This window comes from Pipistrellus hanaki (assembly GCF_964339955.1).
Source record: "Pipistrellus hanaki genome assembly, chromosome: 17".
NCBI lineage: Eukaryota > Metazoa > Chordata > Mammalia > Chiroptera > Vespertilionidae > Pipistrellus > Pipistrellus hanaki.
Window position 1 is genome coordinate 38,941,315 of NC_140519.1, and position 13,205 is coordinate 38,954,519.

The window sequence follows — 13,205 nt, forward strand, 5'->3', positions numbered from 1 at the left end:
CTCTTCCAAGATATTACACAAGCAAAGCCCATAGGGTGAGCTGAAGACCTTGCCCTACAGAGAAGGACCCGGGCTAGGGAGGGCTGGACCAAAGACCCACGTTCACCATGTACTTTTCCTAAGGCTCTAATTTTTCTTGCCTGGAAAATCATTATACAAACGACTTCTTAACAACAATAACAAAGAATACAACAAATAACTATTATAAAGTAACTTATATGCCAAGTGCAATTAAACTTCAATAAAGTGTGTGATATACTTTAACAATAAAGATTTTAAAAATAATCCTATATAATAAAGAGGTAATATGCAAATTAACCCTCACACCCTCACAAGATGGCTGCCTGTTACCAGGCCAGCAGGGGGGTTAGTGAGGGACAACCAAACTACTTAACTGCTGCATGGGACGACCAGGTCAGCAGGTGAGGGAAGTTAGGGGCAACCAGGCCAGCAGAGGGGGGTGACCAGGCTGGTGGAGGCAGAAGTTAGGGGTGATCAGGCAGGCAGGCAGGTGAGCAGTTAGGAGCCAGTAGTCCTGGATTGTGACAGTCTGACATCCTCCTATTTGATTTTCCACACATTAAGATCACTTAGCTCTCCTCAAATTTACTTTGAGGGTGAAATTAAGGTGATTTCTAACTTAGATATTCCACATAAAACTTCCTCCCCCATCATTCGTCTGGGGATGTGTGCAAGCCATACGCTTACTGCCTACTGAGCCAGTGCTGGCGAGCATGTCCGATCCTCAGACAAAGCCTGCGTGTGCCGCCTGCCACAGGACCCCATGGGTGGGCCTCACCACAGTTCACTCAGCTCTGCCCTTTATTCTCATTGCGATTCTTGTGACATTTTCAAACTCAAGGGTGTTTGTCCATGGGCCGAGAGCTCGTGCCAGTTTATTTCAGGAGCATGAGCAGCAGGAGAAACGAAGATGCGTGTCTGGAAGATGGGAGAGAAGGGATACTGGTGCATGGAAATGCAGCCGGAGAAAGTCTGGCTGGCTGGGGACCATTTCGCTGGGATAATGAGGAGTGAATCTATAGACGTAAGGATAGACTGGTCATTTCCCAAGCCGTGCCACCCCCCCCCCCCCCTTAGAAGTGACTTGAAGGATTTCAAGAGTGGTCTACCTTTTTATTATTATTATTATTATTATTATTATTATTATTATTATTTTGTTGTTAAATTATTTTTCCACTGAGGATAGTTTCCCATTGATATTTAGGGAGAGTGGGAGAGAGAGGGAAAGACAGAGAGAAACATCAATGTGAGCATAACACATCGGTGGGTTGCCTCCTGCATGCACCAGATCAGGGCCCAGGCCGGGGGAGGAGCCTGCAACCAAGGTACATGCCCTTGACCAGAATGGAACCTGGGACTCTTTGGTCTGCAGGGGGATGCTCTACCCACTGAGCCAGAATGGCCGGGGCCAGATCGCCTACCTTTATAAAGGTCATGTGCTGCCTGTTGTCGTCTGTGCAGTTGGGAAGGTCACGCCCCGGCGATACCACCTGAAGACCGAGGTCCTCGCCGGAAGAGGGGATGGGGTCTTCTCCCAGGGCCTGCAGCGGGGAAAGCCACTCTGGCAGTTAGAGTTCAGACCTTTCCCCCAGGAATGGTAGGTGCTGGCCCAGAAGGGATTCCCACCCGCCAACTCCTCCTAGGCGGAAACGGGCCCAGTCATCCCGAAAGAGGCTACCCGCCCTTCTTCGCTCACAGAACTGGTAAGGAACGTGCCACTTTGCAAAGCAAATTTCGAATTGTTTTTCTACTATCCCAGTTCCTTTATTCTTCACGGAATATACCGTGAATGCCCTTCATGACTTGTATTTTCCTCTCAGATTCTGATATGCATTGATGATAATCTGTACGTGTTAAAAAAAAAAATTAACAAGTACGATGCTTCTGTGTTTGCCACCCTCAAACAGGAATAAATTGTTTGACTTACGTGATGAGGCTGCTGCATTCGTGCATGCAAACGGATCCCTCTTCCTCTTAGCATCGTCTCTGAACTGCTCCCTCAACCTAAAACTTGGCTAGCACGGAGCAGCTCATTCTCCCACTGGTGTCTCTCGCTTCCCTTTCTGTGTGGGCCCCAACTCTGCCTCCACTTGGCTCCACACTTTCCTCAAAGTCCTTGTTCCCCTTGGGCTCTCTTGACCATCCCCAAACTCCATTCACACACAGGCCCGCTCCATGTTGGAGCCCTACTTCACGCTGCCTGGGGCTCCTCACTCTTTTTTTTTTTTTTTTTTTAATATATTTTATTGATTTTTTACAGAGAGGAGGAGAGAGGGATAGAGAGCTAGAAACGTCGATGAAAGAGAAACATCACCCACCTGCTTCTTGCACACCCCACACCGGGGATGTGCCCGCAACCAATGTAGTACATGCCCCTGACCGGAATCGAACCTGGGACCTTTCAGTCCGCAGACCAATGCTCTACCACTGAGCCAAACCGGTTTCAGCAGGGTTCCTCACTCTTATTGTCAAGTTGAAACATAACAAATTGACAACATTCAATTATTTTTTACCTCCACAATAGCAAGTGCATGTAGTTCAACCTAATATATATGTTTTCTCACCCCCCTCCCATGTAATTTTTCTTTACATTCCCAGTGTCTACAACAGACCCTTACACAGAGTAGGTGTTTGCTTGGCTCAGTGAATAGAGCGTCAGCTTGTGGACTGAAGGGACCCAGGTTTGATTCCGGCCAAGGGCACATGCCTGGGTTGTGGGTTCCATCCCCAGTAAGGGGTGTGGCAGGAGGCAGCCAATCAATGATTCTCTCTCATCATTGATGTTTCTCTCCTTCTTCCTTCCTCTCTGAAATCAATAAAGAAATATATATTTTTTTTAAAAAAGAAAAAGAAGAAACAGGCTTCAAGTATTCTTAAGTTAGCCAAATGGTAGATAAGTTTCCGTTTTCATCTAAAAATGCATTCTAACTCCGTAATACACTCACCACGGACGATGTGGGGAGTTTATGATGCCCCCTGCCAAAATTTCCTTCTACGTTCCAAGACAGAAATATGATACTTTATGGTACTATAAGTTATGGCTAGAGGCATTGCTTTGTAAATATTATCGGCTTTAATAGATCCTATATTTCAAAATTATTATTTGGAGAATTTCCATCAGTAAATTCTATACTCACTGGGATATATTTCATATTTATTGCATAATTAAGTTACACAACCCAGTTAGAAAAGAACATCAGAATATGACACTTCATCTAATTACATTTCATAGATTCTTCTGTCCTTCTCCCTTAATGTGGTCATAATTCTATATATATTACATTAATTATCATCATAAACTGAAGCTGGATAAGGAAAAAAATCAAGTGAATAAGTATACATATTTGTAACGCTATGAGACTTACAAGGTATCTGGTACTGATACCCATTGCTTTCCAAAATAAAAATAATCAAAATAGCATGATCACAACTGAATTTAGTATTCTAAGGGCAGAATACATTGACAAGAGTGGAGAAATGGAGAACTCTGTATTACTTTGAATACATCCACAGTGGTTGGCTCAGAATTGCGTAAGGAAAAAAATCAATATTTCCTCCCCCCTCCCCCACTCCTTGCTCTGCTTGCTGTGGACACATCTGGAAAGTCAAAATTTCTTTTTCCATGATTCCATTCCTTAGAGCCACCGTTTCCTCAGCTGATGAGTCATCTTCAGAACTTAATTCCAAATGCGTTCATAGTGCTTTAGATTAGCCTTTCATTCGTGTCATGTCAGAACACAAAAATGACGTCACGGAGCCAGGAAAACATCTCCTTTAGGGGAAGGGAGGGAAGAACAAGCTTCTTACTAATTGATTTGGATTTGCCACTGGTCATTTATGAGTCATTAAAACAAACAGGACAGCTTTGGCTCACACTTCCTTTTCATCTTGAGTTTAACAAAGTTCTGAAGTCGTCTTGATGAAGAGGGTCCATCTTAATGTGACAAAAATAGGAAGGGGTCAAATTTCTTTTACTGGTGGTGGGAAGCTCACTTTCAATGCTTAAGCACTGTCGACACAGCCTTAGAGGACATTTTAAAAAGTGAGTGAGACTTTCTCTTCAAAGACCTTCTTCCTCTGTGGTCCCCCAATCACAGTCACCTTCAGCTGCCTTCATCTTGCTTGTCCTTGGTAGAAAACTAGAATAGTCTTTCTGCTGTGAAGTAAACAGAGAGGTCAGAAATACATAAATGGGAGGAAATAACTTCCATAACAACAATAACAAAGTCAAGGATTCTCATATTTAGCCGAAACCGGTTTGGCTCAGTGGACAGAGCGTCGGCCTGCAAACTGAAGGGTCCCAGGTTCGATTCGAGTCAAGGGCATGTACCTTGGTTGCAGGTACATCCCCAGTAGGGGGTGTGCAGGAGGCGGCTGATCCATGTTTCTTTCTCATTGATGTTTCTAACTCTCTGTCCCTCTCCCTTCCTCTCTGTAAAAAAATCAATAAAATCTATTAAAAAAAAAAAAAGAAGAAAGAAAGAAAGAAACATCAATGATGAGAGAGAATAATTGAATAATTGATTAGCTGTCTCCTGAACACCCCCCTCTTCCCCACTGGGGATTGAGCCTGCAATTGGGCATGAAAATCCAACTGTGACCTTCTGGTTCAGAGGTCGACACTCAACCACTGAGCCATGCTGGCCAAGCTATACTAAGTATTTTTTATATACACAGCAGATCTTGTGACAGGAGCTGGGCCAATAATAAATTCCATTCAAATGCTACTAAGAGGTCACCTGTATATCATTCATCTACTTCAGGACTTGAACTTAGAAAGAGTTAGCAAAAGTAGTTACGGGCACAGCACTGGAGTCAGGTGCCTGCTTCCTTCCACCACTGATTACTGTGCAACCTGGGGCCAGCCATGTAACCTCTCTGATTTACAAGATGGTGGGGAGGATGAACGCGTTAACCCAGTGGTCGCCAGCTGGTGGTCCGTGGACCACCGGTGGTCCGTGAGGTCTGAAAGGTTGGTGACTGCTGGTTTAAGGAAACCTTTGGAGCAGTGGTCGCCAGCAATAAACAGCCTACACCTCTTGGCCTAGCCCAGTGGTCGGCAAACTCATTAGTCAACAGAGCCAAATATCAACAGTACAACGATTGAAATTTCTTTGGAGAGTGAAATTTTTTAAACTTAAACTATATAGATAGGTACATTGTTATTAACTTAATTTGGGTACTCCTAAGCTGGCCTTTGCTAAAAACTCAAGGGGCCAAAGAGGTGCAAGTAGCTCGAGAGCCGCAGTTTGCCGACCACTGGCCTAACCTACATGGAAGAGCTTCTGCAAAGGAAGAATTCTGGCTTATTATTAAAAGTAGAATGACTTTGGTTATTGAAAGGGGCGGGGGGGAGGGGGGCGGAGAATGGCAGATGTATCAAAATGATAATGTATCGGTTACATAATTTTACTCACAGACCCGGCTTTGTTGACTGCGGTATTTTTTACTTCTGCCTTGTTCCGGAACTTCAATCTGCTAAAGAGATTAGGAAATGTCGGTCAGTGCAGCCCGGAGAAGCAAGCACACAAATAACCTATTTAACTGGCACATTCCCCCTCCCACAATAATCCTCTTAAAGGCCCCAAAGGCTGCCCGGCTCACCCTACTTATCTGCAAATTCCCCCCTTTGTTTGCGAGTGTCTAAGGGTTACAGCAATTGAGTTGCCAAAAGTAAAGGGAAGCTTCATGTTTCACATGGGTAGTTGCCTACGGACATTGTGGTTTAACACAGATTCCAAATGGTCTTCACCCAAAATAAAATGAACTTCTAATCCTGAAATAATTCACAGAGCTCCCATCCGTAAGCTGAATCAAGGCCAGAAGGGGCTCTGATCAATCCAAAGGCGCCATCAGTCAAGGGAGGAATCAAACTGAAGTTCAAGACACTGGCATCTACCTCATGCTCATAAGGTAAACGCAACGGAACAGCCAGGGTCTGAGCAGAATACAGGTGGCGCCCTCTTGGGGTGACTGAGGAGTTTTCCAAAGGAGCTATATTTAGTGGAGGCGTGGGAAGGATTAAAGTGCATCCATGAAGGGATGTTGGAGTCCCGGGGAACTAGGGTGTGGGGGTGATTCCTCCCCCCTCTAGGCCTGAAGGGACAACGAGAGCAGCGGGTACGGGAAAGAGAGTAGCAGGGAGGAGAGGCCCCCACAAGAGCGTGAACCTTGTCCATGGCTGTGCCGAGTGGCAGAGACCCACAATCCCCCAATCTCACTTTTCTCCCACCCTCCACGCTCCCTGGGTTTCCCCAGTGGTGAGCATGATCCAAGGTCGGAGATCAGAGGGCAAGGTCACAGTACACAAAGGTCAGTCTCCAGGGCATGGAGAGGTTGGAAGAGAGTGAAGAATGAACCCGGGAGGGTAAAGAGACCGTCTGGCATAGCCAGTGTACTTGGCCTCGCCAGGGTTTGGGAGGAAGAGTTGTTAGGCTCCTAGGAAAAGAGGAGAATTACTAAGAAACCATGATGTGCATGTCTCAGCTCGTCCCTCTGTAACTGTAAGTGTCTCTTTGCTAATTGCCTTTCTCCTCCAACAAACTCCCTGGTGCTAAAGCCCCAGTTTCTAACCACCGCACGGCAAGCTCAGGCATTCAGGAAGGATGGAATGAGGGGTGATTTAATTAAGTTGTCTGTGATTGCTTATTATTCGTGAGCGTATAGAGCGGGACATTTCCAATTAAGTGGGATAAATAACATTGACACCACCAAAGAACGTAATTTGTTAACTATGGTTAACTTAATTTTGTTATACAATATATTGCTTTGAAATATGCACAGGACTTAGATTAGTATTGCTAATAGAAAGCTCATATAGTTGAGGCCTATTTCAGCAGTTTTAAAAAAGACAGTTATTAAGTTTCAGTAATGAGAAATTAATGCTCTGACGTTGTATGTGTTTCACTATTATGATTATTGTTCTTATACAACATTACATCATCGCTTGTAAATAATCTTGTGCAGAGAACTACAGAGTTGGGGTGAAACTCAGAATTTTTTTCTCTCCTAGTCTCATTCCCCCTCCCCCTCCCTAGGTAAAATAAATAAAATAGAACCCACTACAGATGTTAAGCGATTTCTGACATGATCTATTTCCTTGTTTCAATAGGCTTTAACTATCTTACATCCCAGAAGGAATACAGTTGGGAGGAAAGCGAATTCTTTTTCATAAGACGGTATTCCTGCCCTTTCTCCTTCATCCACAGAGTAGTTTCTATTAACCATCTGGCCACTTCCTCCCGCATCATTCTTCCCCCTGGTTCTCTAACACTTTGTCCTCTGTATGTTCAGCCCCTTCTCATGACCACCGCAACATGTCTGAACTTCTGTTTTCTGAACTGGACGAGCAACGCAAAGGCCTGCATTGCTGCGACATCAGACAGCACTGCCCCTGGTCCGCTCCCTCCTCACCACCTGCCGGGAACACACTTCAAAGCACCCAGCTCCAAGCCGGCAGCCTTTTACATGGTCTGATCTTACCCAAGATGAAAGAGAAGTGGAGAGAAAAACAGGATAGATGTGAGGGTAGTTTGGGAGGGGCTGAGAAGTATGAGGCAAGCAGGAAGCAGAAGGCCATCTTCTTCTCTGCCATTTCTCAGAAAACCATTTTAGAGAGTCAGAAGCACTTTAAAGTGAACAAACTAATAACGCAACCTAAGTATGGATTAGTTACAAAAAAGTGAACAAACCAATTAAGATTATTTACAAATAATGGATTATTTACAAAAGTATGGATTATTTACAAATATAAAATGTTTTTTGGTATATTTTTAAAAGTTGATTTTAGAGAGAGAAAGGGAGATAGAGAGGAACATCCATGTGAGAGAAACATCCATCGGCTGCCTGCCACTTGACCACGACTGGGGATTTAACCCGTAGCCCAGGTATGTGTCTGACCAGGAATCGAACCAGCTATCTTTCGTGGGTGTACAGGATGAGGCTCCAAACAATGGAGCCACATTAGCCAGGGCAATGTTTTTTATTTCCTATTTTTTAAAATATATTTTTTATTGATTTCAGAGAGGGAGAGGGAGATAGAAACATCAATGATGAGAGAGAATCATTGGTTGGCTGCCTCTTGCACACCCCACACTGGGGATCAAGCTCGCACCCAGGCATGTGTCCTAGTCGGGAATTGAACTGGGACCTCCTGGTTTATAGACTGATGCTCAACCAACCACAGAGCAATGCCAGCCGGGCCCATTTTTTAATTCAGAAAATTATTCATCAGTGTATTCCTGATACCGCTCATGTATTCAGATTATGGTTCAATATACAAAATTGAGGAAGCTCCTTAGGAACACATCTACTGCAAAAAATGCATGTTTCCTTTTCTCGGTGTCTTTCATACATTTTATAAAGTTTTTTAAAAATATATTTCATTGATTTTTTTTTATTTTTTTTTACAAAGAGGAAGGGAGAGGGATAGAGAGAAACAGCGATGAGAGAGAAACATCAATCAGCTTCCTCTTGCATACCTACCTCCTATTGGGGATATACCAGCAACCAAGGTACATGCCCTTGACTGAAATCGATCCTGGACTTTTCAGTCCACAGGCCTACGCTCTATCCCCTGAGCAAAACCGGTTAGGGCACCATACATTTTATATTTGCTGGTAGCTTACTCCATTATCCATTCTGTCCTTCTTTCTTAGTAATGTGGGATTCAGAAGGAATATATCTGCTGAGAAGGACTCCTTGCAATTAATTGGGCTCACATTCATAAGCAGAGTCTAGGAGTCATGGATTATAGAAGCTAGCACACATACTGCACATTAGGGAAAAGCCACAGACTGAGCTGCAGTCTGAGCCTATGCTTACAAAGGAGTTCCTGGAATCATATTTTGACCAATGAGCTGAGGCCTGCCCTGTCCAATTGGAGCTGTGCAGCTATATCCTCATTTGGATCTTTAACAACCGACCAGAGAGGCTCCATAATAACCAATCTGTATGTACAGTCCTGGCCAATGAGAACAGTGTTATTTGGGCCAATCACACTGTGCAAATTTAGATCCCTCATTTGCATAAAAGCGAACCAACTGGGACCAGGACTGGCTTTCCCTTTGCTTTGGTGGAAAGCACTTTCAGTTTCCACCAGAACCTGCATTTCCTTAGCTTACAAACTGTTCATCTACATAAAGTTTCTCCTCTTTCTGCACCCCAGGTTGGGAATTCCTATTGGCATTCCATTGGCGACAGTGACCTTTCGTTGATAGCAATAACACCTGAATTTATTCTGAGTCTACGGCCATACCACCCTGAACGCGCCTGATCTCGTCTGAATTTATTCTGAGAAACAACAATATACCCTACAAAATGCCCAAATAACCCAGCTCCCTTGCACCTAGGTGTGGGCTGGTGGTGTGTTAACTCTGGGCCAATGAGCTATAAGCAGAATTTTGTGGGGGGCTTCTAAGGTGAAGTCTTAAAGAGAAAGATGGGTCCTGCTTCTCATTTTCCTCAGACTTGTTGCCTAGAATGTGGAGGTAATGACTGGCGCTCAAGCAGCCGTCTTGGGCATGAGGTGAAAGCCACTGAAGACGGCAGAGCAGAAAGGTATCTGGTGAAATCATGGCGCCACCATATCAGCCTGGACTGCCTACCTCTGAGCCTCTTTTGGATGAGAGAGAAACAAACTTTTCTTTTGCTAATGACACTTGTTTGGTGTGGGGGTTTTTTTTGTGTTTGTGTGTGTGTGATATGTAGCCAAATCTATTCCTAATATACTCTATTCTCAAATAAAATAATCCTTGTAATTCTGTTCTAGCTAAAAGTAGCAAATATTAACAAAATTTCTTTAGGCATTAGTGTAATTGCATTTTTTATCCCTTCTGGTTTGCAGTTAATATTGCCTTTAAGAGTTTAACATGACTTTTATAGTATTGACTATTTCCATTTTTTCTTTAGCGCATTTGTTGGACTTCAAATTTTAATGATCTCTTCATAAATGTTTCAAAACTACCTTGGAAAGCACCGCCTAAAGCTAGCTAAGCCAATTAACTTTAAGTTGGCACTAAATTTCTTCTTTTCTCCATTCTTCTTACTGGGATAAAACAGTGCCATTTAATATGCATCCAGGGACCATCTGCCTTATTTACGGTTTGGTTATAGTTTCCTCATTTTATCTGTCCTTTTCCAGATCCATCATGATTATCAAACTCTTGGAATCACCCTGCCCAGGTGGCTCAGTTGGTTAGAGCGTCCCAAGCATGTCAAACTTGCCTGGCTGGCCCGCAGGTAGGCTGTATGCCTGGTTTACTTGCCACCAAAAAGGTTTTGGTTCCATTCCCCTTGAGGACACATACTTAGGTTTCCTGTTTGATTCCTCGTTGGGGTGAGTATGGGTGGCAACCGATTGATGTTTCTTTCTCACATCAATGTCTATCTCTCTTCCTTTCCCCTCTCTCTCTCTCTCTCTCTCTCTCTCTCTCTCTCTCTCTCTCTCTCTCTCTCTCTCTCCAATCAATAAAAACATATCCTGGGGTGAGGATTTTTTAAAAATCTTGGAATCTGTTCTGCCTTGCAAAATAGAGACATCTGTATCCTCGTCCATATGAACCTTCTTTAGGTGATATGCATCAATTTAAACTTCGTGTGGAAGCGAATTTCACAGTTATACATTTATTGCTTTTTATTTAGTTATTATTTATTTATGTATTCATTCATCCATTCATTCATTTATTTGGTATAGCAAAGGTGGAGATTTATCGGAGAACAGGTACAGACTCCCACGGGGGGAGGGGGAAGAGTCCCACAGAATGGACTCCCGTGGGGGGAGGGGGAAGGGTCCCTGTTTTTTATTTATTTTTTATTGCTGACAATATTGCTGACAATATGCCCCTCACTTCCCCACCACCACCTCAGCTTGCCCCCCTCCAGCATGTCCCCGCTCCACCCCAGCAGTCACACATTTATATGGCTCCTTTAAGCCACAACATGACTTGTTCTCATCAATTGTACTTTGAGAGCAGGCCCAGAGTCAGTTGAAGTTCAAACAGCTAGTCTGAATTTTCCCCACCGGGGTCCCGTTCTTCCCAGGGATTTGCAGCTGAAATTCCAGATTGAAACGTGGACTACCCCTACAACATCCTCTTGAAAACCCAATTTTCACGAGGAAGAGTCTTAACCTGTCTTTTTAAGAACAAAAATAAGAAATAAATTTTTTTTTTAAAGTCTGTGGAAATAAAACTTGAGTATTTGGATAAAGCAATATAAATACTAGCTAATATGCTGATTTTGCCATCAGTCATAGGGATGAACTGTACCTTTCCACTTGTGTGCAGCTCTAAGGAATGTAGTTAGTGTGGTTGCTTTTCTTAAAAACTTTAAATAGATGACTACCTTCTCCTATTATTGAGCAAACTCTTCAGCTAGTCATTGTACAAGTATTTCCTTGGCATCAAGTAGCTTACATTTTATTCAGCTACACTTGAGGGCACTTGTCCCTTTTAATGGGACCACTTCAGCTAATTACTTTTCTCTTTCTTCTTCTCCTTTTTTACATACATAATAATTGGAGCCTAAAGGGCTCGATTTTATTACTCTTTTAAAAAAAGAGCATCCTTGATTCTTTTACTCCTTCGCTTTTATTCCTTCGCTCTAGTACATTTTGAATTGTTTAAACACCAATAGGCAAGTCCATTTTATTTTCCCTAGGAAAGCATTTTCAATTCCAAAAGAGAAATAAAGGTAAAATGAAACTATTTTCTTAGGGGGAAAAAATCTCCAATCAAGAAAGAGCAAGATTAAATGGAAGGTGTCACTCACCCTCTTATAAAGGACTACACTGAAATGAAAACATGAGAAAACATTTCCAAATGCCCTCGGTTGTATTTTTAAAGGCCTGGGTAATATCCTGCAAAATATTTTTTGTTTTGTTTAAAATGTCAACCAGGCATTGGTATTTGTGAACCCTTAAAAAAAAAAAAATCAAACTATGCTGTCTTATTAGGGGCATCTTTATCTCATAATGTGACAAAGCAAGGAGAAAAGAAACTCTATCTCAGTAAGCCTTTTGACAGCCGGCCACACCAGCCCTTGCAATGAGATGTCCGACCTTTATAATATACTTGCAAAACCAAGTTCAATGTCACATTGAGAAATACGATGGGCTAGAGAGCTTGTTTACTCGATGTCTTCCCCCAACGGCTGCAGGCATGTGAACTTGGCTGCAAGCATTTGAACTTGGTGCAGTGAACGTGTCGGGAGGCTGGGGTTCTTTCTAGGGACACAACTGTAGAGCTCATTTAGGATCACTGCTGCCGTGTTATAGACCTCTCAAGGCCCTGACGTTATCATGGAGCTTTTATGGGGAAGGCAGAAATGCAAGGGTTCAGCGTAGAACAGGGCTGGGGACTGTCCAGCCTGTTTAAGAGCCATCAAATCATTTGGTCTGGCCCTGCCAAGGCATTAGTGGTGAGTTCATCAAATGTTTGACCAAATATAGCAGGCTCATTTTTAAGCGGATAATTTTGTATGGCCTGTGAATGATGTGATAAATATCCAAATGGCCCTTGGCTGAAAAAAAAAGGTTCCCACCCCTGGTGTAGAGGGTTCTCAGCAACCGAAGAATGATTCTTGTTGGGAAAATGGCTTGAATGCTGAAGAATGCGCCAACCAGAAGGCAGAGGCGCTCACTGCTGAAGTCCTCTCTCCAGGCCCAGGGAGTTGAGCAGCCTCGTTTGGAGTCAGCAGATGGTTGGAACTTAAAGTGAAAAATGTACCCACTTACCATTTCGGGATTCTCCACAGCTAGCTTTACCATCTTTTCTGAGATCATTTTTTTCAAGCAGCTACTCAGCAGAAAAGCCTAAGAAATCCAGAGGGAAAGGAGTCTCTCAGTGAACGAGATCTTTCTCCTCTTCCTCCCTCCTCACACCACTGGGCAGGTTTTGAGCTCTGCCCTTCAATAGTGCGAATTTATATTTCTTCCTTAACTTCCATGAATTTGCATAAGATGTAATGAACATGTAACAAAACCTTTTCTCAATATGTGGATATATTTAGAGTACATATTTTAAAAGACAGGTGAAAAATGTCCAGGATCTCATTACTAATCATTTTCCCTCTTAAAACTTACCTCTCACATCCCATTCCCGCCCCCGCCCCCCCCCCCCCCCCATTACTTTGTAAGCATCTCCTGTTTTTACAATCAACAAATAGTAAAAACTACTTTTTATTGT

The 13,205-nt window shown here is 43.2% G+C and overlaps 1 protein-coding gene across 1 annotated transcript in view; it reads right to left on the bottom strand.

The window, feature by feature from the left end:
• Positions 1-3,073: 3,073 nt before the first annotated feature.
• Positions 3,074-13,205, bottom strand: part of SNX31 (sorting nexin 31) — a gene marked incomplete at its 5' end in the record, with an annotated part of 38,329 nt that continues 28,197 nt past the window's right edge. The window contains 3 exons of the mRNA XM_084864628.1: positions 3,074-4,177; positions 5,443-5,499; positions 12,755-12,832. Of these exons, the coding sequence (XP_084720754.1) occupies positions 4,082-4,177; positions 5,443-5,499; positions 12,755-12,832 (231 nt within the window). The 3' untranslated portion in view covers positions 3,074-4,081. The remainder of the gene's footprint in view (positions 4,178-5,442; positions 5,500-12,754; positions 12,833-13,205) is intronic.